Genomic DNA, 26655 nt, shown 5'->3' with positions numbered 1-26655 from the left:
TATGTGACACCAGCTAGTTATGGTAACTCATACTTGGAAGACTGAGTCAAGAATATCTATCAGCTTGAATTCTAGACTAGCCTGCACTACAGAAAAAGACTGTCAAAAAACAAAGAGTCTGTAAAACTTAGGTCTGTACTTTTTAAAAAAGTAACCTTTTCTTTTAGTTTAAGCATATACTTACCTCAGGAGGCACTTTAAGAGGGGATTTTGTTTAGATTTATTTATTTTCTGTATAGGAATGTTTTGCCTGTATGTGTATGTATATGTGTCATGTGCATGCCTAGTGCCTGTCAAAGTCAGAAGAAGATGGTTGTGAGCCACCATGTGGGTACTGGGACTTGAACCCAGGCAGGATCTCTGGCAAAACTGTAGATCCAACTCTCTAGCCTGTTTTGTTTGAGACAAGGTCTCACTATGAAGTCCTAGCTGGCCTGGAACTCATAAAGAACCATCTGACTCTTGACTGCTGGGATTAAAGGCCTTTATCACCATGCCTGGCTAAGAGGATTTCCCCCCCCCCCTCCTGTTTTTAAAAAATATTTTATGTTACCTGCTACCCCAAGATGGGAAGCTATTTTATTTCATCAAATGTTTATTAACTATTTTCTTTGTAAAATAAAGAAAATTGAAAAAAGCAGATGTTTATAGATTATTTAATACAACCCTTAAAGTATTTAACATTAGTTAACATAATTGCTTAGCCATTTCCTGATAGTTTTCTTCTCATTTTTGTTTGCTGCTTTTAGCATTTTTGGCTTTTTTATGTATGCTAATACAACAGTGACTTATGCATTTAAAAGCATGCACCCTTCATTTAGCAGTCTTATTTACCCATGATCTATCTGTAGCCAAGAGTGCCTTACAATAGATGAGGGGAACTAGAAGATTTCTTGGTACACAAATAACTTATTTTTCCCACTAATTAATAGCTAGCTACGGAGAAGAACTTTGTTTTTGCAGTTCCTAAAAATTATTACTCCCTCTAATTCAGTCACACGCTCCCCCCTTCAAATGGGGGGAGAGCGTATGTTAAAGAAAAGTTTTCCTAAAGGGAGACATTGGCTGCATGAGTCCACATCCTTCACCCATTCTTTCATTCACAAGAATACAAATGGACATCTAAATAATAATAATAGTAATAATAATAATAATAATAATAATATAAAGATAAAATAAAAGTGGATAAGCCAGAACAGAATGAAGCAAACATACTACCAGCAGAAAAAGAGCCAAAGAAAAAGCACAAGAAACACATATAGATACAGAGACACACATATCTGCACACATAGAAATCCCATTAAAACACAAAACCAGAAACCACAAAATATACACACAAAAGACCTATAAGGGAGGGGGAAAATGAATGAGTTTTTTTTTTTTTTTTTTTTTTTTTTTTTTTTTAAGAATAATAACAATGCCAGAGAAAGCATTTTGAGACAAGGAAACTCTGAAAATGCCATTGAATTTTTGTGTTGGCCATCTATTTCTGGGCATGGTCCTGTTTTTAGGGTTTTTTTTTTTTTTTGGTTTTTTTTTTTTTTAAATACCCCATGTGGTAGTTTGAAAGAAAATGGAGTGGCACTAATAGGAGGTGTGGCATTTTGGGAGTAGGCATGTCACTGGGGGTGGGCTTTGTTGAGGTCTTAGAAGCTCAAGCCACGACTAGTGTGGCACTCTCGTATTGCTGCCTTTAGATCCAATATAGAACTCTCAGCTACCTCTTATGCACCATATCTGTCTGCGTGCCATCATGTCCCACCATGATAATGAACTAACTCTCTGAACTGTAAGCCAGCCCCAATTTAATGTCTTCCTTTATAATGATGTCTTCACAACAATAGAGACCATAACTAAGACACCCATTGAGATTCTGTTCAAAAAAATTAATTTTTCCTTTGTGAGTGATTGTCAATTGGAGATAGCTTCTGGGTTAGGAATGGGGGCATGTGTCACTTCCCCTCTCAGTGCTGGGACCCCATCTGGTCCAGGCCCTTTCTTGCATTCCATGATAGTTGATATGTGAATTCATATGTGTGTATATTGGTTCTGCTGTGTTTCCATGGTGTCCTTTATTTTTGGCTGGCTCTTAAAATCTGGAGGCATCATATTTAAGACTGAGTGTATTTAAAGGTCTCTCACTCTCCATACATTGTCCTGCTGTTGGTCTCAGTGTTTGTTCCTGTCTACTGCGGAGAAAGCTTCTCTGATGACAGCTGAGCAAAGACACTGATCTGTGTATAACAGAATGTTTTTGAGAGTTATTTTATGCTATGCTCCTTTAGTAGAACAGTAGTATTTGATTTTTCCCTAGGTGCCTATCTGGTCTTAGGTTCTTGGCTACCTGAACAGTGTCAGGGAAGGGTTCCATCTCTTGGAGTGTGCCTTATTGGTTGGTTATTCCCATAAGCTTTATGTCATTATTGTACCAGAGAGTATCTTGCAAGCATTGTAGATAGAAGAGTTTGTTGCTGGGTTGGTGTTTATTTTTCTCCTCTCTCTGGGGGGTGCAGAGTATCTTCTAGTATCATAAGCACCAGCCTGTAGGGATGAAAGCTCTAAGTAGGCACCAGCTTGACTTCCCTGTGTTCATTTTCAGCAATAGGGCCTTATTATCAGTTGCTGGGGATCAACCAATAGCTTGACAGTAGCCTTGGCTGTTTAGGGGATTTGAGTTATCCATGTGGTCCCTTTTGCCAACAACTTGATGCTGTTTCATTTGGTGATGAGAGATATCTAGTTGGGGCTTTGCCTCTCTTGTTATTTGGTGATTCCATTTAGATTTCTTTTGTAGTATGTATATTAGATTTCCATATGAGCCCTCAAATGGCTTTTAGTTTTAGCTGTCCCTCCTTATATTTCCTTTTCTTCCCTCTTCTTCCCTGTTTGATTCTTCCATTCTGTCGCTCCCCCCTCCCCAACATTGTCTATTAAGTATTCTATTACACCTTTCTAGGAAGAGCCATCCCTCCCAGTAGACTCTTACTCCATACTTAACCTCTGTGATTGTAGGCTGCATATGGAAGAATTAACAACTAGCATCCACGTGTAAGTGAATACTCACTGTATTTGGGTCTGAGTTACCTCACTCACAATAATTTTTTTTCTAGCTTCATCTGTTTACTTTCGAATTTCAGTTTTGAAAAATAGCTGATTACTGTTCCATTGTGTAAATAAACCAGATTTTCTTATTCGCTTTCCTTGACATCTAGGCTGTTTCCAGTTCCTGGCTATTATGAATAGAGCAGCAATGAATATGGTTGATCAGGTATCTCTATTGTAGGATTTCAAGTCCAAGAGAGAGATAGTTGGATCTTGAGGTAGATCTATTTCTAGCTTCTGGAGAATGGCCACACTGATTTCCATAGTGGCCATACAAGTTTGCTGTTCCACCACCAATGGATGAGTGTTCTCCATAGTACACATCCTCACCAACATGAGGTACCATTTGTTTTACTGATCCCGGCCTCTCTGACTGGTGTAAGGTGAAATCTCAAGATAGTTTTGATTTTCCTAGTGACTGAGGAGTTGAACATTTCATTAGCACTCTTAGTTTCTGAGCCATCTCTCCAGCCCTCCAAAGTTCCTTCATGCTCTACTCTCCTTTGCCCAGAGAGTCACTTTTGCATGTGCTTGTTTCCTCATACATTTCATACACACACATATACTCATATTTTGAAAAACAATTTGAACATTTCTGTGACTCTGTTTTTTTAGCTCATGGAATTCTTATCAGGTATAGTGAGCTTTAAGGTTAAAGACAATTTGTAAGCAAAGGGCAGATGTCTGGTAAGTGCTTAACACATAGTCATGAGTACCTGAGTCCCTGCACTAATGTAAAATCCTGATGCAGCAGTGTGTGTAGTGTCTCTGATCTTAGTGCTGGGGAGGTGGAAGAGAAATCCTGGGGGCTTGCTGACCAGGCACTCTAGCTGAAACTGTAGTTGCAGGTTTTATGAGAGAGTCATTGTTGTCCTGTAGTCTCCACATGCATATTCACCCCCCCATATATATACATCATGCACACATACAAAAAAGACAATTTGAAATTGGATACTTTTAATCCTGTTTTTCTTCATCCCCAATCTTTTAGGTATAACAAGGATTAAATGGACTACATATGGACCCCTTAGAGTTTCTACTGTTAATTTTAAAAAGTCAAGATATTTCACCACCTTTTTATATCTAAGAAATAAATATGTAGTATGCTCTCTAAATGTAGACAATAAAATCTTCATAGGATCTCACAATAATTGTTACCAAATAATAGAAGAATTGTTCAATGAAGTTAGAAAACTTTTTTCCTGTGGTTTTAGCTGTTTTTGAAAGAACTATATAAATCATAGCTTATACTAAAGTTGGATGAGACGGAAAGCATATCAAATTATGAGGAGACTTGTTGGTTCTCATTGTCTCAGCTCTTGACTTTGTTTCTTCAACTAGTAGCTAAAAATAGAAAAATTATATATGTTGATTGGAGTACCATGTAATACTTTAATACAGACATAGATTATGCAATATTTAAATGAGACTAAGCATATTTATCTCAAACATATATCATTTCTTTCAAGATCTGTTTTTACAGTTCTTTTTATATGAATATGTATTATTGTTATTGCTAGTCACCCAAATGTGCATTAAATAGCATCTCAGAACCTCTTATACCCATCCAGCTGGAACTTAGTGCTCATTGGAAAAACTTTTTTCAGTTTTTGAGTCTTTTACACCATGAAATGGTTGGAAAGTGGTATCTTATTGTGGCTTTGATTTGTATTTGCCTTATGACTAATAATATTGGACATCATCTAATGATCATTTCTAGCTCTCTTCAGGTCTTTTGTCTATATTTTAAGTTGGATTATTTGTGTTTTTATTGTAATTATAAAATCTTTCAATTTATAGGCCACATAGAAATCCTTTTCAAGAAACATGATTAGCAAACATTTTCTGTGCTTTTCAGATTGTATTTTCAGTTTCTTGGTAGTATCCCATTAATTTTTTTTTTTTTTTTTTTTTTTTTTGAGGAAGGTGTATAGTTTTTTTAATGACCATGAGACTCTAGGATAGAGACAAGGCAAAAATGGGTGGTGTGCTGATAGGACATAAGATAGTGGTAATTAGGGCCCTGACCATGAGAAATTCCTGCCCTTTCCCCCATAGACCAGGATTTAGCATAACCCTTTCCTATTGGTTTAGGCAGCAAAGTTTTATCTAATGAGTAATTTAGGGCTTGAGACTGCTCCAAATTGAGATTTTCTGGTTATATAGCAGAGTATTTGTAACTTTTCAACTCTCAGAGTACTGAGATAGACGTTTGGTACTTCCTGCTTATCTGTAACAGTGATAACACCAGTAAGGGCACCTCATACTGAAAATGTACTATCACAGTTTATTTCTTACATCACTTACATCTAAGCAGCTTACAACTCTCTGTAACTCCAATTCCAGGAGATTCAACACCTTTGGTTATAAGGGCACTTACACTCCTCTGTGTACACACACATACATAAACATTTTTTTAAAAATTACATTCAAAGACTCCTGAATGTTCCCTCCCTCCCTGCTTTCCTGCCTTCCTGAGCAGGGTCTTATTATGTAGCCCTGGCTAGCCTCAAACTTAGAGGTCTTCTCCTTCCTCTGCCTTTCTAGCCTTCCTAGTACTGGGATTAAAGGCGAGCACAACCATGTCTTGCTTTTGAGTTTTATTTCAGTACCAGTACCTCTGCTGTTTTTCATATCTGTGCTCCTATTGCTTTTCTTGGCATGCTCAACAAATTAATATTTAAAAATAAATATTTTTCTCTAAGAACTTTTTTTTTTTTGCTGTATTTGGGTGTTTCAGTGTTGATTGCAGAATACTGTGTGATATTATCCCCCACCACAGTTTTTTTTTTAAAGCTATCTTCTCATTTTTAGGTGGATATTATATTCAAGTAAAGGTTGCATTTGCTTTAGTTAGTTTAGTGACATTTTCACAGTTTTATGATTTCTATATATGGTAAGTATCAGTATGTAAGATGGGAGGTTTTCATTCAGGGTAGTAATACAACATTTCCTTTTTTTTTTTTTTTTTTTTTTTTTAATTTATTTTATGTGCTTTGGTGTTTTGCCATAGGTATCAGGTCTCCTGGAACTAGAGTCCAGACAGTAGCGAGCTGCCATGTGGGTGCTGGGAATTGAACCTGGGTCCTCTGGAAGAGCAGCTGTTGCTTTTAACCACTGAGTCATCTCTCCAGCCCAACATTTCCTTTTAACCATAAATAAAAGTTTTATGAAAAGATTTATTTTGAAGGAAAGTTGTGTTTTAAAATGTTGTGGTAACTGTAATATAGTAAAGAATTGGAGATAATACTTAGTTTAATGTTTGCCCTGCCAGTATGAGGATCTCAGTTTGGGTCTCTAGAATGCACTGAAAAGCTGAGCACAATGGTAAGTGCGGGTAATCCCAGTGGGAACAAGAAGGGAAGTAGAGATTAGCACATCCTTGAACACTTGTAGGTCTGACAGTCCAACCTATATGGTAAAGTTCCAGGCTAATGAGAGACCCTGTCAGGTAAAGTGGAAAGTGTCTGACAACCAACATCTAGGGTCGCCTACATGCTTGCTTCTTACACTTGAACTTGCCCTAGCCGAGGATAGGGTAATGATACTGATACACACCTTCTGAAGCAGAGGCAGGCAGGTCCCTGTGAGTTTGAGGCCAGCCTGGTCTACAGAGCTGGTTCCAGGACACCCAGGGCTACACAGAGAAACCTTGTCTCAAAAAGACAAAAGTATCCTAATGGTGATATACAAATTAATCAGTTATCACTTTCAGTTTTTAGGTAACCTACCCTTGCTATACTTTTATTTATTCATTCTTCCATCAGACATAGGCGGTTTTACTGTTTGATAAGAGGAAGAATTCCAACTTCCCTTTAGTTCTTCTGTCTACCTTCTATTATCCATAGATTAGATTGATAGGATGATTAGTATTAAACATTCTGTTTTGTGTTTTAATAATATCTAAAAGTAAAAATGAATTGAGCAAAACAGAATATTTTTATACTACTTTCTGATTTATTTGCTTCTAATTACCTCATTTTTTTTTTCTTGTTTTTAATTTCTTTCATACCATATACAATTTCTCTGGGATTTTTGCAACTTTTCTGCCCTCCTAAATCTGGACTACATATTCTGTTTGCTGCACAAATTGTCTTTTGTTGTTGTTCCCCCCCTTATAGATCTGTTCCAAATTATCTCTTTTTAAAAATTAAAAATATATCTAAAATTTATAGGTATTTATTAAACATAATTCCTAAACTATTAGTATATCTGCTGTCTTGCTTATTAGCAAGGGAAATATGCATACATAAACTGTGAGTGTTTACACATGAAAAGTACTTGTGGGTGAGTTGAGACTGAGTTTCAACTTACCCACAAGTAGACTTACTCTGTAGACCAGGCTGGCCTGACACTCACAGAGATCCTCCTGCCTCTGCCTTCCAAGTGCTGGGACTAAAGGCATGTGCTTTTAAAAGCCATTTTTGTGTTGGATTCTGTAATTTCACTTTTCTTCCTTAACATTCTGCTATCAGGCTAGGGAGACAGTTCAGAATGTAAAATGCTTTAGGGCCTGAGTATGATCCTCAAATCTTGCTTTTCTCTTTCTCTTTTTCTTTCTCTTTTTTGTTTGTTTGTTTTGGCATTATAAAGCATGGTGATGCATGCTTCAAATGCCAGTGCTGGGGAGGTGAAGACAAATGGGTCCATGAGATTCAACAGCTAGCCAGCCAGCCTGGCTATTTGGCTAGTTCTAGATGAGTGAGAGACCTTGTCTCAAAATAATTAAAAAGAAAGGTAGGTATAGCTCCTGAGGAACAGCTTCCAATGTTCTTAGGCCTCCACTTGCACACAGAGAAAGGAGAAAGGAAACTGCCTGGTATTTTTTCTTCTGGATATATTTGCTTTTGGAAACTAGTTAAATGAATAATAAATGCTTCCCTCTTTTTACTTTTAACTTTTCTTTTTGGTCTTAACTTTTCTCTTACATATAGTCTGGTTTGGTAAATAGGCTCCTGTAAATATGTGTTTCCTTTGAGAAATGCTTCAGTCGGAGAACTTTTTCTTGATTTTTTTTCAGTTTTCTTTTTTCTGAGAAGTATTTTTTTTTGTTGTTGGAAATCTTGTGGTTGCTGTTGCTTACCATCTCTAATCTCTTGCCTGACATTCTGTTTGGACTATTTTGGTTAAATGTTTTTTTTTTTTTTTTTTTTTTCTACTTACATTTGTGAGTTTATTCTTTGATCCTATCCCTGTATTGTCTTGTTGAAGAATCATAAGATATTTTATGTAATCCGAAGGCCCATGGTTCTTTTTTTTTTTTTTTTGAGTCTTGCTGTGCAGCCCATGCTGGCATTAAGTCTTAACTTTTGGCTACTTCATACTGGGATCACTGGTATGTACCACCTAAGGGCACTGAGTCCTGCCGCATCTATTTCCGTTTTGTTTTTTGTTTTGTTTTTTTTTTTTTGGAGACAGGGTTTCTTTGTGTAACAGTCCCACTTCGTAGACGAGGCTGGCCTTGAACTCACTGAGATCTGCTTGCCTTTGCCTTCCAAGTTCAAGGATTAAAGGCATGTGCCACCACTGCCTGGTTTGTTCTGTTTCCTTAAGTCAGTGTTTCATCATGCTTTCTGAAACATAACACATAGTGTTTATACCGTTTTCTTGATTCCCCCCTCGTCACCTCCCCAAACAAAAAAACAGCTTTGGATATTGGGTTCAGTGAATTCATTAAGAAACATTCGCTTTGCAGTATCTGCCACCATCACATTTACTCTCCTGTGCATGACCTTCAGGTTCAGTAACACCATGGGATTTTTAATTAGTTCTGTTTTATTGGCTTTTCCTTGTATGACACACCTTCAAGAAAAAAGTTGTTAATTTTTATTTAATGTATGGCATTTGATGCTGAAGAAATTTTCCATTTCATTCCTATCTTCTCTTTCCTTAGCCCCCCTTTCTGCTTGATGCTTTCTTTAGAAAGTTGCAGTAGTGGTGGGTCCTCCTACATGGGATAGCTACAGTGCAGCCCTTTCAGTTAGTTGTCTTCACGTTGACCTCAGCTATTTCACTTATACAAACACCACCACTTTCAAATTTATGGCAGTGTATTTCTAGGGTATTGGATACTGTAAGTCATTTAGAGAAAAATAGTTTGGTTTGCAGTTTTTAAATAGAAATAGGTCCTTTTTGTAGTTCAGCTATTTTATATTTCTGTTACATTTTTATTACTAATATTTTTTCGAGACAGGGTTTCTCTGTGTAACAGTTTATTATTATTAACTTAAAGCTTTCTGCAAACCAAGTTTTAGATAGTGATATAGGATTTTATGTAGGTACTCCCTCAACGAAGAGGAATGCAGAGAAATAATTTAGGCCCCCAACTTATACATTTGTGATCCAATTTGGAGAATTAAGTGGATGGTACTTAGTATGAATAAAACCTGTGGATTAGTATACATCTATATTGAGAAAGTGGTATCTTTATTTATAAGTAGGTTGCAATAAATAGAATGAAAATAAAGATAAGCTGTAGTGATAACAGGCTGACAGAAGAGCAAAACCAGACTATATTTACTATTTTTAATGGAAAATTTAAAAAATTATGGAAACCATTATGGTTTCAGAATAAACCTTACAAGATTCAGTGAGATGTAAAGAACATTGTACCTTTTCCCTGTGATTATCATATATTTTACCTACTGAGAAAAATTCAGCTAATGTAGACTCCCTCCCAACCCACCCGTTTCATTTCAGAAATACTACTTTGGAAAGTTATAAGAAAATCTGCACTAGCCTTTTAATCTGTAGGCTTGGCCACAATTTCAAGGGTGATTTTCATATTGTATCTCAGTATGCAAAAAAAAAAAAAAAAAAGATTTTTTTTTTTGAAAAGTTGCAAGCACAGTGTGTGTGATTTTGCTTCTTAGTAGTTATTTACCCATTTACAAGCCTCTCATCTGATATTATCAAGAAGAATAAAATAGGGGCTGGGGAGATGTTTACACTCAGGTACAAATACATGGACATAAAATAAAGAATAAAATGTCTATAGCTAATATTTCTGTCATTTAAAATTGCTATTATACAATGTACTCTGAGAGAATATTCCAGACCTAAATAATTATGGCTTAATTTAGAATAATGATGGATTTCCTAAATTTTTCTGTAAATAGTAATTGGAATTTGTACTTCAGTTGTTTCAGACTCCTCTATTACTTCCCTGAAATTAATTTATATCACAAAACTTAAGTGGTACTTATTTTTAAAGATGGAATAGATGCTTAGGTTTTTGCTAAGTGAGTGTGGTGCACAGTGATAAGGAGGGAGGACTCTAGTATTGACCTAAATTTTTTTTAATCAAAGTATTCCAGACATATCATCCATATTTTGATATATAGAATTATCACAGGGGTCTTAATTTAGTAATATGACTTCAGATATTACCAAATATAGAAAACCATAGAAATTAAAAGGACTTGAGGACTAAATGTTTTTCAAGATATGGGTTTTAGGTTTGGAAATTTTAATTAATAAAAGCCAGTTTTACTGTTTCAATTGTGAATTGGCCTGAAACTTTTCTTCTGGGCAGTAAAAAGGCTCCCAAATGGATGAAGTTGATATAAAAACAAACAAAAACAGAGATGTCCAGTAAATTTGTGAATTAAATTTATTTCCTTTGTAGTGGGATGAGGGAGAGTAGTGTGCTGGAGTGGGGACTCTTGTGCCATAGCACACATGTGGAGGCGAGAGGACAACTTGTGGGAGTCATTTCTTCCACTGTGGGAGTCTGAGGGATTGCACTTATGTTACCAGGCTGCATGGCAGACACTTTTATCCAGAGTTATCTTGCTATGTACTCCCCCTTTCTTTACTTACTATTTTTTAGTGAAATAATTTTTAAATTCTTTTATTTTTGAGATTATAATAAACTTGCATTATTCCCCTCTTCCTCCTCCCTCCAAACCCTCTTATATGCTCCTCCTTGTCTTTCAAATTCATAGATTTTGTTGTTTGTTGTTAGTATGTGCATATATATTCCTAAATATAACCTACTCTGTCTGTATAATGCTACTTGTATGTATGTTTTTAGGATTGACAATTTGGTATTAGATATCCAGTTGGTGGCAAATACTTTCTCCTCTTAAGCATTCCTTAGTTGCTTATACTTCTGTGTGTAGGTATGAGGCCTTGTGGACTTTCTAAATGGCAGCATTTCTATAGAATAATGAGCTGATGTTTGGTACATTGTACTAATCATTGGTATTGTAACTTTTAGGAAGATGAAGTTTATGAGTCAATAAAAAATGAGAGTAACTGATGGGATTAGAGTTAACCAGTTCTGTGAGCCTTTCTTTGTGAGTATTGGGATCCAAACTTGGGTCTTCTGGAAGAGAGCAGTGATCATTCTTATTACTGAGCTCTCTCTCTCCAATCCTAGTTTTTGTTTTTGAGACAGGGTCTCATTAGTAACCTACACTGGTCTCATTCACAATCCTACCTCAAGACTCCATGGTTCTGGGTATACAGGCATCTACTATCACTGCTGATACAGTGTGGTCTTTTTCTTAAAGACATATTTGAGGTTAACTGTTGGCTCACAAGTAGATTCAGTTTAATTTTATTTCTCCAGTCTCCTTTAGAATTGTTTGATATGGTAGTGATGATAAGCTGTTCTGTTCTGTTCTGTAGGGAAAATGAGAGTACCTTTGGTCTCTTCAGTTGTCCTGGGGCATCAGAATTTGAGGTAACCTTAGTTTCCTCTGGGACTATCAGTGTTAAGAACATTGAGACCCACCTCCATAATGTCACCCTAGCATAGTTCCCCTAAGCTTAAGGACCTTGACTCAGGTTCAGCCATGATTCATTCCTAGTTTTGATGCAGAAAATTCCAGGCCTAGCTGATATGATAAGCAGAATTGGAGAGTTTTTAATTATTTCTTCAAAATAAAGTATGTATGTACATGGGCACCCATGTGCATATATGTACGTATCCACTGCTTGCATGCACATGGAGGTCAGAGAACAAACTTTGGAATTGGTTCTACTTAAGATGTGGAATCTAGGGAATGAACTCAGCTTATATGGCAAGTGTATCACCCATCTTGCTGGCCTTAAAGATATTTTAGTAAGACTGAAGCATTAAGTGTTATGTGAAAAAGAAAGATACTCCTCTGAGAACATAGGTGTGGGTTTCTCCAAGTCATAGAAAGTAAGACATACTCAAACATAGAATGAGCTTCTTGAAACTAGAGAGGTGGCTCAGCCATTAAGAGCACTGGCTTCTCTCCCAGAGGTCCTGAGTTAATTCCCAGCAACTACATGGTGTCCTCTTCTGGCCTGTGGGCATACATGCAGGCAAAATACTGAATACATAATAAATAAATAAATCTATAAAAATAAAAACAATGGACTTTATTTGAGAGTGTCACAATTAGTTGTGTTAGTGTTAGCCCTGTGTACCAGTTAAAGTTAACGTCTCAAAGTTTCTAGAAAAATCTTTGTGGGAAAATCATGGGAAGTCAGATTATAGGATGGCTCTGGAAATGCTTTGAGCAGAGTTCTAATCTGATAAGGTAAAACCAAAAACCACTGGAGTTGCACAAGGAGCTTAGTACATATCCTTTCTCTGTAAATGGGGTTTCTGGTGATTCCTAGAAACTTTCAGGTTTATAGCTGGACAGCAAGTAAGAAGGGCCTTAAGTAGTTGTTAATTGTTCTGAAATTCTTTCTTCTTTGCTTGCTGGAGGCTGGATTCCTGGGTAAAAGGATCTACAGTCCTTTAGTTCTCAAGATATTTTTCTGTCTTTGTACTTGTTTTAGAACTGGAGACATTCTCTACCAGTGCAGGAATTGTTGGGATTGGATTTATTTATTTATTCATTCATTCATTCATTTTCTCCCACTGTCCCTTTTATTTGCATATCTGGATTTTCAGGTGATTGGCTGGGTGATAGCTCTCTCCAGGACCTTCCTGTAACCTTATTTTCTGTTGGTGGACATCCCCAGAGTGGCAGAGGGTTCACAACAGGCATTCAACCTTTAGTTTATTTCTTTGGGCCTTTTGCCCAAAGAACTCTTTTATCTTAACTCTATTATTAATGATTCTAAAACCGCTATGTGTCTGTTTGTTGGGCATTGGGGTCCCATTTTGGCCTTATGTGATATCTGGGCCAGAGGAAGATACAAAATATTTGTCTAGGAAGGCCCTTTCCTTCTGGTGACTCAGGGCTCTTTTGTTAGTGTATTTTTAAAGGGCCTCAAGTAGCAATCCAGGGAAGAGGACAGAATTTTATCCTTGTTTTAAGTAATTTTACAAACTTTATCATAATTAACAGGCTTGGTTAACATGCCTTCTCATTCCTTCTTTAAGGCAAATAATATGGTCACTTGTATTTCCTATAAAGGTATCTGGGGTAGAATTTCCCTAACTTTGTAAATGCCAAACTTTGCAAACATTACTGTGGCATTAGCATGCTGCTAAGTTGCCCACATAATCCTTCCTTGTTGTTTTTCTAATGTAAAGTGACAGTAAGGTCTGTAAATCTTCCAGTTAAATAAAGTGAATCTTAAAGCATCCTCTATAAATTTATAATGAGAGTCATGGTTTCATTACAAAGGACCAGATCTGTCATAGAAAAGAGAATGTACTCTAATGGTTCCTCCTTTCCTATCTGGCCTGTCTTACAGAGCACAATTTCTGTTTGTCTGGTACTAGTCCAGTCCTACTCCTATCTTAGATAGGCGTACTGACAGATTTTATGGTCTTTCAACTCTCCAAAAGTGATATAAATTGGGATTATTTCCATAAAGACTTGCTGTTCCTTGTGTCTCTGAATTAAAAACAGTCCATGAGATCCTTGGAGTTTCCCCCTTAGCAAGTATATGAATTGAGGAATGTTTAGAATGACTATATCATAAATGCTATTAGAAGAGGATCTTTTTTGTTTTTTGAGACAGGGTTTCTCTGAGTAACAGTCCTTCCTGGCTGTCTTGGAACTCATTCTGTAGACCAGGCTGGCCTTGAACTAACTGAGATCTGCCTGCCTCTGCCTCCCAAGTGCTGGAATTAAAGGTGTGCACCACCAACACCCAACAGAAGATCTTCTAAGATGGCAGTGTTAGCATATAGCAGCCATATCTCATCTTTAGATCCCATACCAGGCCATTAAGATGAGGACATGAGGGGTGTGGAGAGATGGCTCAGAGGTTAAGAGCACTGGCTGCTCTTCCAGAGGTCATAAGTTCAATTCCCAGCAACCACATGGTGGCTCACAGCCATCTAAAATAAGATCTGGTGCCCTGGTAGAGCACTGGATATATAATAAATAAATAAAATCTTAAAAAAAAAAAAAAAAAAAAAAAAAAAAGAAGATGAGGACATGAGGTGCTCTTGCCATTTTCTTAACTTTTTACAAATAAAGTCTTAATGGTAATAATAGCATTATAGTTTAATGAATCATTGAAGACTCAGATTTCCAAGTTTGAAGTTGATATTGTAGGTATATGGCAAAAGATTTTTTTTTGTTAGTATATTCAGTTTAAATTTATTTCAGTTATTTAGAATATACCTTAATAGGGAATTCTTTGGAATGCCACCTATTGTCCCCACTGTTGGTTCAGATTATGGGAGGATACCTGCTCAAATCACCTATTTCCCTTGTATTCTGAGTAATGCAACTGAAGATTTCTTTCTATTGGAGATCTGACATGGAAGGGTCTGTTGGTTTTTTTTGCCCAGAAGCAGTCTGAATAGAGCCAGGGTTAGGGACTAGGGAAGATAGGAGTCTCTGGGACTGGGAAGGTGAGTTGGAAGATCTTTTAGGTAAGAGAAGTCACCCCTGCTTTTTCCCATAAGACTTCCATTACTAATGTGATAAAGTTGTAGAGAAACAAGCTAGAGAATGAGAACAAATGACAAGAAAATCAGACTAAGAAGCAAACTTGTTGCATATCAGCTGAATAAAGTACATCCTTAGAATTATAACCAGGTACATGCAGTCACATACAAATAAGGTTCAGATTTAAGTTTATTGCATAAGAGTCACGGCTAGGATGTTACCATCTGAGTCACCAAAAGTAAGTAAGCTTAGAATTTGTCCACAGAAACGGGATATATGGGATTTCAACAGACAACTTGCAGCTTAAATTACCTTCATTATTTAGTGTCATAATCATATAGCAAAACTAATGGCAGCAGTGAAAACCTTTGGCAAGATTAGATCCCTGCTACCCTAGGTAAAAATGACAGTGAACTGAGACTCTAAAGGGTGTGTGTGTGTGTGTGTTCGTTCGTTCGTTCGTTCGTTCGTTCTCTCACTCTGTCGCTCAGGCTACCTTGTAACCAGATATATCTGTAATCCAATTAGTGTCAAACTTATGATCTTCCTGCCTCAGCCTTCCAAGTACTAGTATTACAGGTAATGAGCCACCGTGTCTGGTAATAAAGTAAATCAGGTGCAGTTGCATACACCTGTAGTCCTGCTACTTTGGTGGCTGAGACAGGAGGTCACTTGAGCCTAGGAGTTAAAGATTAGCCTGAATAACATAGGCAGACTCTCCCATCTTTCACTGCTTCTTTTTTTCTTTCATATTCATAAGGTCAGACTGGCTTTGAACGCTGTCCTCCTAACTTAGCCTCCTCAGTATCAGTTAAAAAGACCAAAATGAAATACCGATGTGATGGTAGTACAATGAAAACTTGATCTAATATGAAATGAAAATGTACTGAAATCAAATACTAAATGAGAAATAATACTGCCTTCCTCAATCAACTAACTTCAGTTACTTTGACTTGTGCCTTGATTGGAAAGTTCATACTCAGAGACAATCAATAATGCAATAACTGTAGTGGACAGATTAGGTGACTTTTTGTGGATAAAGGGGCACAGCCTTTTGCTGGGGAGTTGAAATGAAAGTGCAAAAATTTGTGAGAGTTTGGTATTTTTAAACAGTACTTTAAAAATTTATTACTTGAATTTTTTCTTTTTTTAAAATTTGGAGCTTGGATATGTGTGTGATGTGTTAAGGTGGAAGGAAAACTTGGGGATTCCAGTTTTCTCCTTCCATCATTCAGGTCACAGGTTATCAAAGACCTGGTGGCAAGTGCTTATATTGAGCTATCTCACTAGCTCAGTGAAATAATGTTTTTGCCAGTCTTACAATGAAAAATTAGAGAGAGAGCAAGATTCTAAGGAGGAAGTTCCAAAGAGGATGTGGAAAAACTTGCTTGCTCATGAAGCAGGAATGCAGTGGAGGCTAGAGGGAACTGTTGTAATTAAACTGATTATTATGATTCATTCAAATGTATAGGGTCACTGGTGAATGAGGGAAGATGACCCTCTCTTCCAGGCATTGGGTTTGGTAGGAAAAAAATGGATAGAAAACACTCTTCTTAATAAATTCTTTAGTATGATCATATTCCCTCCTATCTGACCCAAATCCCTGGCCCTTTTCTCTTAGCTTTGTGTACTTTTGAGTTTGGGTCTGACATACTAGTAGCATATAGGCTGAGGCTCCTCTGAACCTCACAAGTGCTGGGGTTATTTGTAGGTATCACCACGTGCATTGTGTTTTAAGTGTAAGCTCCAAGTCAGATGACATCTTTCAGGAGTTAGTTCCCTCCTTCCACCATGTAAACACTAGGGATTGAACTCAGGCCATATCTGTCTTGTGGGGCAAGTGCATTTACTTGCTGAGCCATCTCTTTAGCCCTTAGATTTGTTTTTTATTCCAGTGAGAAGAGTAGTAAATAGGAGTTATGATTTGTTTTCCTTTCTCAAACTTCCCCATAGATTCTTTTGAGTCTGGCTGCTTGACCCTATAGGGTTTTTCTCGCTATTCTGCTGTGCTTTGGTTTGGAGGTGGTTTGTTTATTTTGTATTTTGGAGGGAAACAGGGTATCATTACCCAGTCTGACCTCAGACTTAGTGCTGAGATTGTAGGCATGCCACCACCATCCTAGCCTGAACTATGTTTTATATTCTTTGTGGATGTCCATGTATTAGCCCTCTTCTGCTATCTAAATTTCAGACTCACTTGTATTTTCATTTGGAAGCATTTGGTTTATGGTCATCTCATCTCTCTCTCCCTTATATCTGGGGCAGAGTAAGACCCTGGCACATGTTTTTTTTTTTTTTTTTTATCCTTGCCTCCCTAAAGTCCAATTAATAATGATAGAAATAACAACATAATAAGCAAGGATGTGTTATAATAACTGAAAAGAAATTTAGTGAAGATAGTGATTTATCTAAGAATCAGGAAACAAAAGAAAGCCATGGGTAGTGAGAGACAATAAAGGTAAGTTTCACATGTACACATGCATGCTTTTTCCTATTTCTTTTTCTCCGAGCCAGGGTTTCTCTGTTTAACAGCCCTGGCTGTCCTAGAACTTGCTTTGTAGACCAGACAGGCCTCGAACTCAAGAGATCCTCCTGTCTCTGCCTCCTGAATGCTGGGATTAAAGATGTGCACTATTTCAATATGAATCATGTAGATCATAACAGAAGCACATAAGAGCAGAAAAGAAATTGTTTTAGTTATCCAAACTATTATTTTTAAGTGGCATTGTATACGTCATTAATGAATTCTACAATCTAGTGCAAGGTCTAATAGCTACCATGATTTCCAAGTAGTGATTAATCTGAGTGGCATTTTGGAAGATACATATAATCATTTGTTATTTGATTAAGTCTGTTGGTGATAAAAATTGCAGGTAATGCAAAATACTGTTCAATGTTTGCATTCATAAATAAATGGTAAATTTTAAGCTGGCATTGGTGGCCCATGCCTTTAATCCCAGAGGCAGAGGCAGGAGGATCTCTGAGTTCCAGGCGAGTCTGGTCTACAGACTCAGTTCCAGGATAGCCAGGGCTACACAGAGAAACCCTGTCTCAAAAACAAAACAAAACAACAAGCAAAAAAAAAAAAAAAAAAAAAAACCCAAAAAATCTTTTAATTTGAAGTTAGTGAAAATTAATATTTCTTGTGTAAGTTTATAATACATCTTTAGAAATACTTTAGTTTTTTTTTAATGCGTGTGTTTTGTCTTTATGTATGTACATCACATACATGCATGGTGCCAAGGGAGGTCAGAAGAAGGTGTGTTATATTCCCTTGTCTGGAATCATGGATGTTTGTGCTCTATCATGCTGGTGTTGGAAACCGAACCTGGGTCTTCTTCAAGACCAACAATTGCTCTTAACTGATGAGCTAACTGCTCTTTAACTACTGAGCTATCTCTCCAGTCCTGGAAGTTTATATAAATCTTAAGGAAGTTTGTGAGTCCTACAAGAAACAGTACCCTGCTGGGCTTTGTGGCCCATGCCTTTAATCCTAGCACTCAGAGGCAGAGGCAGGTGCATATTTATGAGTTCAATGGCCAGGCTTGTTAGTCCCAGAGCAGCCAGGGCCATGTAGAGAGATCCTGTCTAAATAAAACAAAACGAAAAACCTAGTGTCCTGTAAATAGTTATATATGCAAGCCCAAGAAGGTTAACAGCGAAACCTTAATTGTGGTTTTGGAGAAGCAACAAATAAGGAAGTGCCTAAAAGATTCCTGAGTAGGAAATATAAGTTACAGTACGTTCAGATTTTTTTTACAGAATGTAAAAATCATATCTAAATTCAAGATAGTGTTTATTCAAGGGTAGGGAGTAGAAAGGAGGAGCCACTTAGTTACACAGAGGACTTTGTAAATTAGGTATGTAATATGAAATCATTTAGTTTTGCAAAAATACTGGAATATTAAATCACATTTTAGTTTTACTGGAAATATTTCATTAAAGTATCTATTCTGAGAGTGTGTGGCTAGAGATAATTCCCATTTTAATAAACAGAACAATCAACACATTGTCTATATGGATCTTGTTAAAGTATAAACACAAATTAGATACTGCTTCCATTCTTCATCTCAGATAGGAAGTAAATTAATTCCTATAAAGGCACAAGAACTTGAAACACTTGAAGATACTTACTAGATTGCTTGATTCTGATAAGTTTTGTTGGGATATGCAGTATAGTCATAAAGAAAGTTCTAATTAGTGCAAAGATAGAACTATATTTATTATTTAATATTTTTACCTTCAAAATACCCATGATTGTTCTATGACATTAATTGCCTATTTCTAACAATAGCTGACTGATTTGGAAAGTAGCAAATGAATTTATATTTTAGACATACAATGATCACTTTATAATCTAATTTCTTTAAGTATGCAGTAGTCTTTTCTCAGACCCTTAGGGCATGAAAATGAGTGTTAAGTGTTTTCATTTAATTTTAATGCTATGTGTCATTAATTAATATATAATTAGCATTTCCTTATTTTTTTAAGACAGGTTTTTGAACTTGCCTCTTGCCTCAAGTAGCTTTCTGAAAGCTGAGATTGTAGCTGGGTACTATCATTCCCAGCTTATTTTAGCATCTTAATATATCTGTATCTGTGTGACTTGTGCTTTATCATTTTAAATCACATTTTCCCCCCCTTTTAGGATCGAAAGTTAACAAAGTCCGAAAGGCAGAGATTCAAAGAAGAGGCAGAAATGTTAAAGGGTCTTCAACATCCCAACATTGTTCGCTTCTATGACTCTTGGGAATCTACAGTAAAAGGGAAAAAATGCATTGTTTTAGTGACTGAACTAATGACATCTGGAACCCTTAAAACGTAAGTCTATCATTAGTTAAAAAGTTAAGCAAGAATTTCCAGATAATTTCATTTTAGATCTACATTTGTTGTTTCGCAGAAATAATCCTTTCAACATTCACAATACCATGTGTTTCCTACTCGCAGAATCCTCTTATAAAATGATATGGTGGTTACTTATTGGCAGCTATTGGAATGATGTTGTTGCTGAATAAACCTAGTTAAATTGATTGGTATTTCTAAAATTGAGATTTAAGGATTAGAAATCATTGACAAGGTTGCCCTCTAGTGGTTAAAATGAGATTAAACTATTAAATATTTATTTGATCACTTTTTTTACTGTATGTATACAGCTAGCTATAGTCTTACTTCTCATAGCACTAAAAATTAAAATAGCTACACATGTTGTCCATTTGAGAGAAATAGGTAACATAGAAGTACCAAGAGCTTTGAATGAAAAAATGGGGTACACTTTTGAAATGACAGGTTTGTTAAGAGCGTCTGTTTATTATATTGAGAAAGGAAGCTATTGTAAAACACATTGTATAAGTTTGTCATGAGAAAAAATAATTTTTGTTTAAATATTTGTTTTTTAATATTTTTAAAGAATTTCATGTGTGTGGGTTTGTGTATGTATGCTACCAAGGCCAAATGAGGTGTCTGATCCTCTGAAGCTGGAGTTACAGGTGGTTGTGAGCCACCTGACATGGGTGCTAGAAGTTGAACTGAGGTCCTCTGTAAGAGCAGCAAGCACTTAACTGTCATCTCTCCAGCTCTTTTTATTATTATTATTATTATTATTATTATTGTCATTATTATTACTAAAAGAGAAAGAGAGATAGAGAGACAGAAAGAGAGAGATTAAGTGAATGTCTCATGTGTAGATGTTTACAGAGGCCAAAAGAGGCTATCTGATCCATTGGAGCTAAAGTTACATGTAGCTGTAAGCTGCTGGATATGGATGTTAGCAACTGAATTCTAGGTCTTTTGGAAGAGCCGCAGGCCCTCTTAACTACTGAGTCATCTTTCTAGCCTAGTCCCCAAGTAATTGAAATTTTTAAAGATTACTGTGGTATATTATTTAGCCTCTTATTTTTATTTTAAGGGTGATGTGGTTTGAGAAGAGGTCTCACTATATAGTTCTAGGTGGCCTGAGACTCTGTGTAGAACAAGCTGCAGGCTGGTCTCAGACTCACAGATCTGCCTGTCTCTGCCCCTGTAATACTGGGATTAAAGGTGTACACCACCACTGCCTGGCACATTATTTTTTTGTTACAAGCATTTTTTCGCCAGCCTGGTTCCTGAGCCACATTAGTCCCAAACTAACACAGAGATGCTATTAGTTATAAAGCTGTTGGCCAATGGCTGGAGCTTATTGGCTAGCTCTATCTTAAATATTAACCCATGATCACTAATATATGTATTTCTACAAGGTCTTATCTTAACAAGAATGCCAGACTTGTGTCCCCTCTCTTCCCGATATCACATCGTGACTCTACTACATTTCCCAGAATCCTCCACCTCTCCAATCCCACCTATGTTGCTTTCCTATAGGCCAACAGTGCTTTATTCATTAACCAATAAGAGAAACATATTTACAGAATGACATCTCCCATCATTTTTTTTTTTTTTTTGTGTGTGTGTGTGTCTGAATACAGGCATGTGTATCATGGTGTGAGTGTAGAGGTCAGAGGTGAAATTGTGGGACTCTGTTCTCTCCTACCATGTGGGGTCTGGGAGGTGGAGCCCCAGACTTGTTGGCAGGAGTTTTTACCAATAACCATCTATCTTTCTCTGCAAAATAGTATTGAGCTGATTCATATTAGATATTTGGAACATAGTTTTTTTGTCTCCTGATTACTGATTATAGTCACTGATTTGCATGTGTCACTGAATGCTCTAAATTTAATTATTTTTTAATCCAGTACCTTTAACTCTTCTTATTCTTCCAGGTTCCTTAATATTCACATTCCTTTTTCTTCTACTGTACTTTGTAGTACTTTTGTCTGAAACTTGATAAATAAATACATGAGTGGATTAAAGAAAATTGTGTGGTGGTTGTGTCTATTTATATCTTGAGATTTTTACTGGTTCAGATTCCTAGTTGATTGTCAGCATTCTGTCAGACATACCTAAGAGCACACTACAATGGTTTACTTGTGCCTTGCTTGCCTGCCTACCTGCCTACCTATCTATTCTTTGTAAAAATGATATGTGGGGCTAAAGTAATGGCTCAGTGGTTAAGATTCCTCCTGAGAGGACATATGTTTGATTTACATGTTAGATCATGAACATTTGTGATCCAGGGGATCTGATACTTCTGACCTGTGAGCACCAAACATGCATGTGGTACGCATGTATATACACAATGCAAAAATATACATAAAATTGATAATCTATTAAAAATTTTCATGATTTTTTATTTATGTGTAAGTGTGTGTATCTGTGTGAGTGTATGCCATATCTATGTGGGAGTCTTTAGAGTAGAGAAGAAGGTAGAAGATCCCTTAGAGCTGGAGTTACAGGCTGTAGTTGGTTCCCTGATATGGAACAGGAACTGATCTCTGTCCTCTGGAAGAGTAGCAGGTGCTTCACCATTGAACCATGTCTCCAGTGCCTTATATAGTCACCCTTCTCTCCCAGTGGGGGAAAGTATGATTCCCAGAAAAAATAAAAGAGATAAATCAGAGTTATACCAGATATCGTACTTGAGGAAGTAAGTATTTGTAGCTGGAAGCTATTTTATGTGTCCCGGAGCAGGCCACTTATAAAATAATCACTCTGGGGCATAATATTAATTGTACTTGTTTGGCCAATGGCTCAGGCTTATTACTGGTTAGCTCTTACATTTAAATTAACCCATTTCTATTAATCTGTGTATTGCCATGTGGTTGTGGCTTACTATTGATGCTTGGACATCTTTCTCCTTTGGTGGTTAGATGGTGTTTCCCAGACTCTGCCCTTCTTCCTCCATCTTTGCTTGGGTTTCCCTCCTGGCTTTATTCTGCCTGGCTGTTGGCCAAATCAGCTTTATTAACCAATGGTAATAAAACATACCATACAGAAAGATATCACACATCGAGTACTAGTTTTGGTCTTCACACAGTGACAAAAAGGCCTTGGAAATCAGCAAAGAGAAAGATTAGAACATAACCTGTGTCAGAAATGTAATTGTCCAAGAAGGGTAAAGTTGGCATTCCAGTCAGTAAAAACTACAAGAAAGTTTTTGTCCTCTAGAGTCTTTGAAAAATACTGAAGTGCTATCCTTCTTGCCCAATTTCTCTCCGTATTGCTATTAATGCCTGTCCTTGATATTCGTCCCTGTCACGTATATTGCAGTGTGTGTGTGTGTGTGTGTGTAGAATAGAATAGACTGTATATGTGAATATATGTGTGTGTGTATGTATGTATGTATATATATACATACATATAACATTTTTTTTTTTTTTTTTTTTTTTACTGCCTAGTTAGTATAGAAAACTCAAGCCAAAAGATGAATGCCATAAGTTCTTTCAGAGGAAATTTCCAGGAACATTTTTTTCCATAGTTGATTGGTCATACTATCTGTAACCAAGTTTTCAAAAATGATGTGGTGATTTGAATGAGAATGGTCCCCATAGTGTTCTGCGCTTGGTTCTCAGTTGATAGGATTATTTGGGAAGGGTTAGAGGTATGGTCTTGTTGGAGATGCATCATTGCGGGTAGGCCTTACTTAAGTTTTCATAAGACTAGCAACACTCCTAGTCTTTTTCTGTGTCTGCTACTTGTGGATCACGATGTGAGCTTTCAGCTGTTCCTGCTGCCATGTCTTTGTTCCATTGTCATGGACTCTCTGAAACTGTAAGCCCAGTTAAGTGCTTTCTTTTAATATGTTGCCTTAGTCATTCTGTTTTCTATGGCAATAGAAAAGTACTTAAAACAGGTGACTTCACAGTTAAATAACTAATCCACCAAAAATCATGTACACACACAACTAGAGATTAGTACTGGAGCAGTTAAAGATACTATCAATGATTCTGAAAGTAATCATATGTTAAGTGTTTTTATAAGGATGAAAGTGAATATATAAACAGTTATATAAGGAGGGGAATGAGAATTAATAGAAGGCATAAGAAAGAAATGGGACTCCACCAAGAAAAGTACAGGCACAATTGGGAAAGATCTGAAAAACATCTGTGCTTAAGAACAAATCATTAAAATTAAAATTCCACAAGAGCTCATGGTGCACTCCTATTTCCCAGTATTCAGCCTCTGCCTCCCAAGTGTTGGGATTAAAATGTATGCCACTCCCGACACCAAAAACAGGTTTTAAGAATTAAAAGTATTTAGGGGCTGGGGAGATGGCTCAAAGGTTAAGAGCATTGTGTTCTCTTCTAGAGGTCCCTGGTTCAAGTCCCATCAGCTCATGATGGCTCACAAGTGTCTAGTCTTTAGAGGATCAGACACTCTCTTGTGGCCAGTGTGGACAACAGGCGTATACACACGTGGTGTATGTCTATACAGTAGTCAGAACACCAGTACACACAAAAAAATTAAACACCTTGCATTTGCTAATAGTTATAGCTCATAGACCTTCACAAAATATAGATTTACCCCCTCATTAACTAGTTGCATGTACTTTAAAGGTGCTCATATGAAATACTAGTAGATGCTTTCCTCCGTTCATCCTGCATGTGAACAAATAAAATGTACATTACAATGCATTTCCCAAACATTAGCTTTCTGTAGTGATAGATATCAGAGACTCTTGTGCCATACTCTTTCCTTTAGTGGATTCTGTTGCATATGTACATATTTCATAAGTCAACTATAGATTTGGATAGAAAATATACAGAATTGAGGACTCTCGTTTCTGGAATTCCCCCCACCCCCCACCCCAAATTCCTCCTTCCTTCTCTTTATTTTGGTTTTTCAAAACAGAGTTTCTCTCTGTAGACCAGGCTATCCTGGAACTCAGATCAGCCTGCCTCTGCATCCAGAGTGGTGGGATTAAAGGCATGAGCTGTCACCACCCAGCTTTTCCTTGGCCTTAAGTTTTTTGTTTTTTGGTTTTTTTTTTTTTTTTTTTTTTTTGAGATTATAGATTATAACTTCATTTCTTCCCTCTAAGACCTCCCATGGTACCTACTCCCCTTGGTTCTATTTCAAATTCATGGCCTCCACCTCTTCAGTTGTTTTGTGTGTGTGTGTGTGTGTGTGTGTGTGTGTGTGTACATATTCTAAAGTTAAGTACCTACTCAGTGTATATAATGTTATAATGTTACTTTCTATATTTGTTTTCAGGGCTAAGCATTTTGTATTTGATAATCCCCCTCAAAAAAAAAAAAAAAGACTAATTTTCTCACTCAGCATTCCTTAATTATATGTTTTTGGGTTGAGACTTTCTTCTCATGTTAGCATATCTCTTGATGTCTTTGTTCAGATCATGTTTAAGCAGACATGTTTGAGACTATAGCTTCTGACGTTTATAGAAAGCACACAATCTCTTCATTTCCTGGCTCTTTAAATCTTTCTGCCCCTCTTCCACAATTTTCTTGAGCCTTAGGTGCTGCAGTTGTATTGTAGATATGTATCAGTTATGTCTGAGTTCTAAACATTGCATTTTGATCTGTTGTCTGCTGTAATGGTCTTCATCTGAAAGAGAACTTTCCTTATTGAGGGATAATAACTACTCTTCTGTGGGTATAAAAACAAAAATTTAGAATGTTGTTAGAGATTACGTTGTTTTAGTAAAGTGGATCTTATAGATTTTCCTCCGAGATCCACATCTTCATTAGTCCTAGGTAGTTGGCTAGGTTTCCAGTACTAAGTGCGGTGGCATGATTTCCCTCTTGTTGAGCTGGTTTCTTTTTAAAGTATATTTCATTATTATTGAGGTGAAGAAGAGGAGAGAAAATATGAGAATAAATTAGAATATGAATGAGAATGATATGCATGTACTAGTTCAGACTCATGCCACGACACAAGTGTAAAGGTCAGAAGACTAAATCCAACATGTACTGTTTTTCTTCCACTGTGAAATCAAACTTAAGTCATTAGGTTCATATACCAGATTATCTGCCCTCCTCCTTTTCCATCTTCAAAAAAGAAAAGTTTAGTTTGTGTATCTGTCTTTGTCTTTCTGTGTGTGTGTGTGCATGCATGTATGTAATACACCACCCATATATAGGTACTCACAGAAGCTAGGGCAGATTAGATTCTTAGGAGCTGGAGTTAAAGGCAGTTAGGAGCTGCCTGGCATGGATGCTAGAAACTGAACTTAGGCCTTTTGGTTTTTAACCACTGAAGCAATTCTCCAGCACCACCTTTCCTTTACTTACTACCATTGCACTGTAGTCATAGAACTATTCTTTATTACACCATCCAAAATTTGTTTCATTTACTACAGAAGACCTTTTAAAAATTATTACATTTACTTATGTGTATGTACATATACACATGTCATAGCATGCTTGTGAAGGTCAAAGAACATTTAATGGGATTCCATTATCTCTTTATACCATGTGAATCATGGGGATTGTCATCAGGCATGGCAGCAAGTACCTTTACCCACTGATCAGGAAAGCATGAAGATCTGAGTTCAGTATTCATAAAGCCCACATTTAAAAAAAATGCAAGGCATTATCTGCTAATGAGTGCAACCCTGTAGTAATAGAATCAGATGAGTCCTTGAAGGTTCCTCGCCAGTTGGTTTGGCCTACTTGAGTTCTAAGTCGCTTAAAGATCCTGACTTAAAATACAAGATGGATGGAAGGACATTTCTTTCCACGTGTACATGTATGTGCACACACATACCCAAGGAGAGGCTGCTTACACATTGCTTTCCATTTTTTTCTCACTTCGATTTTGTTTTGTTCATCCATTTTCAATCAGTGTTCTGTGAGGTTTTTTTTTATTTAAAATATTATATTTCATTCTTTACTTTTGTGTTTGAGCTTATACAGTTGTGTGGTACATGATTTAGAGGAGT

At 36.7% G+C, this 26655-nt stretch overlaps 1 protein-coding gene across 21 annotated transcripts in view; it reads left to right on the top strand.

The window, feature by feature from the left end:
• Wnk1 (WNK lysine deficient protein kinase 1) overlaps window positions 1–26655 on the top strand; it is a 124688-nt gene that overhangs the window by 17316 nt on the left and 80717 nt on the right. For all 21 annotated transcript variants that reach the window (XM_051203848.1, XM_051203846.1, XM_051203844.1 and 18 more), the window contains exon 2: window positions 19534–19706. In XM_051203848.1, the coding sequence (XP_051059805.1) occupies window positions 19534–19706 (173 nt within the window). The remainder of the gene's footprint in view (window positions 1–19533; window positions 19707–26655) is intronic.

The sequence above is a fragment of the Phodopus roborovskii genome, unplaced genomic scaffold, assembly GCF_943737965.1.
Source record: "Phodopus roborovskii unplaced genomic scaffold, PHOROB, whole genome shotgun sequence".
Lineage (NCBI taxonomy): Eukaryota > Metazoa > Chordata > Mammalia > Rodentia > Cricetidae > Phodopus > Phodopus roborovskii.
This window is presented reverse-complemented; position numbering and strand designations above follow the sequence as displayed.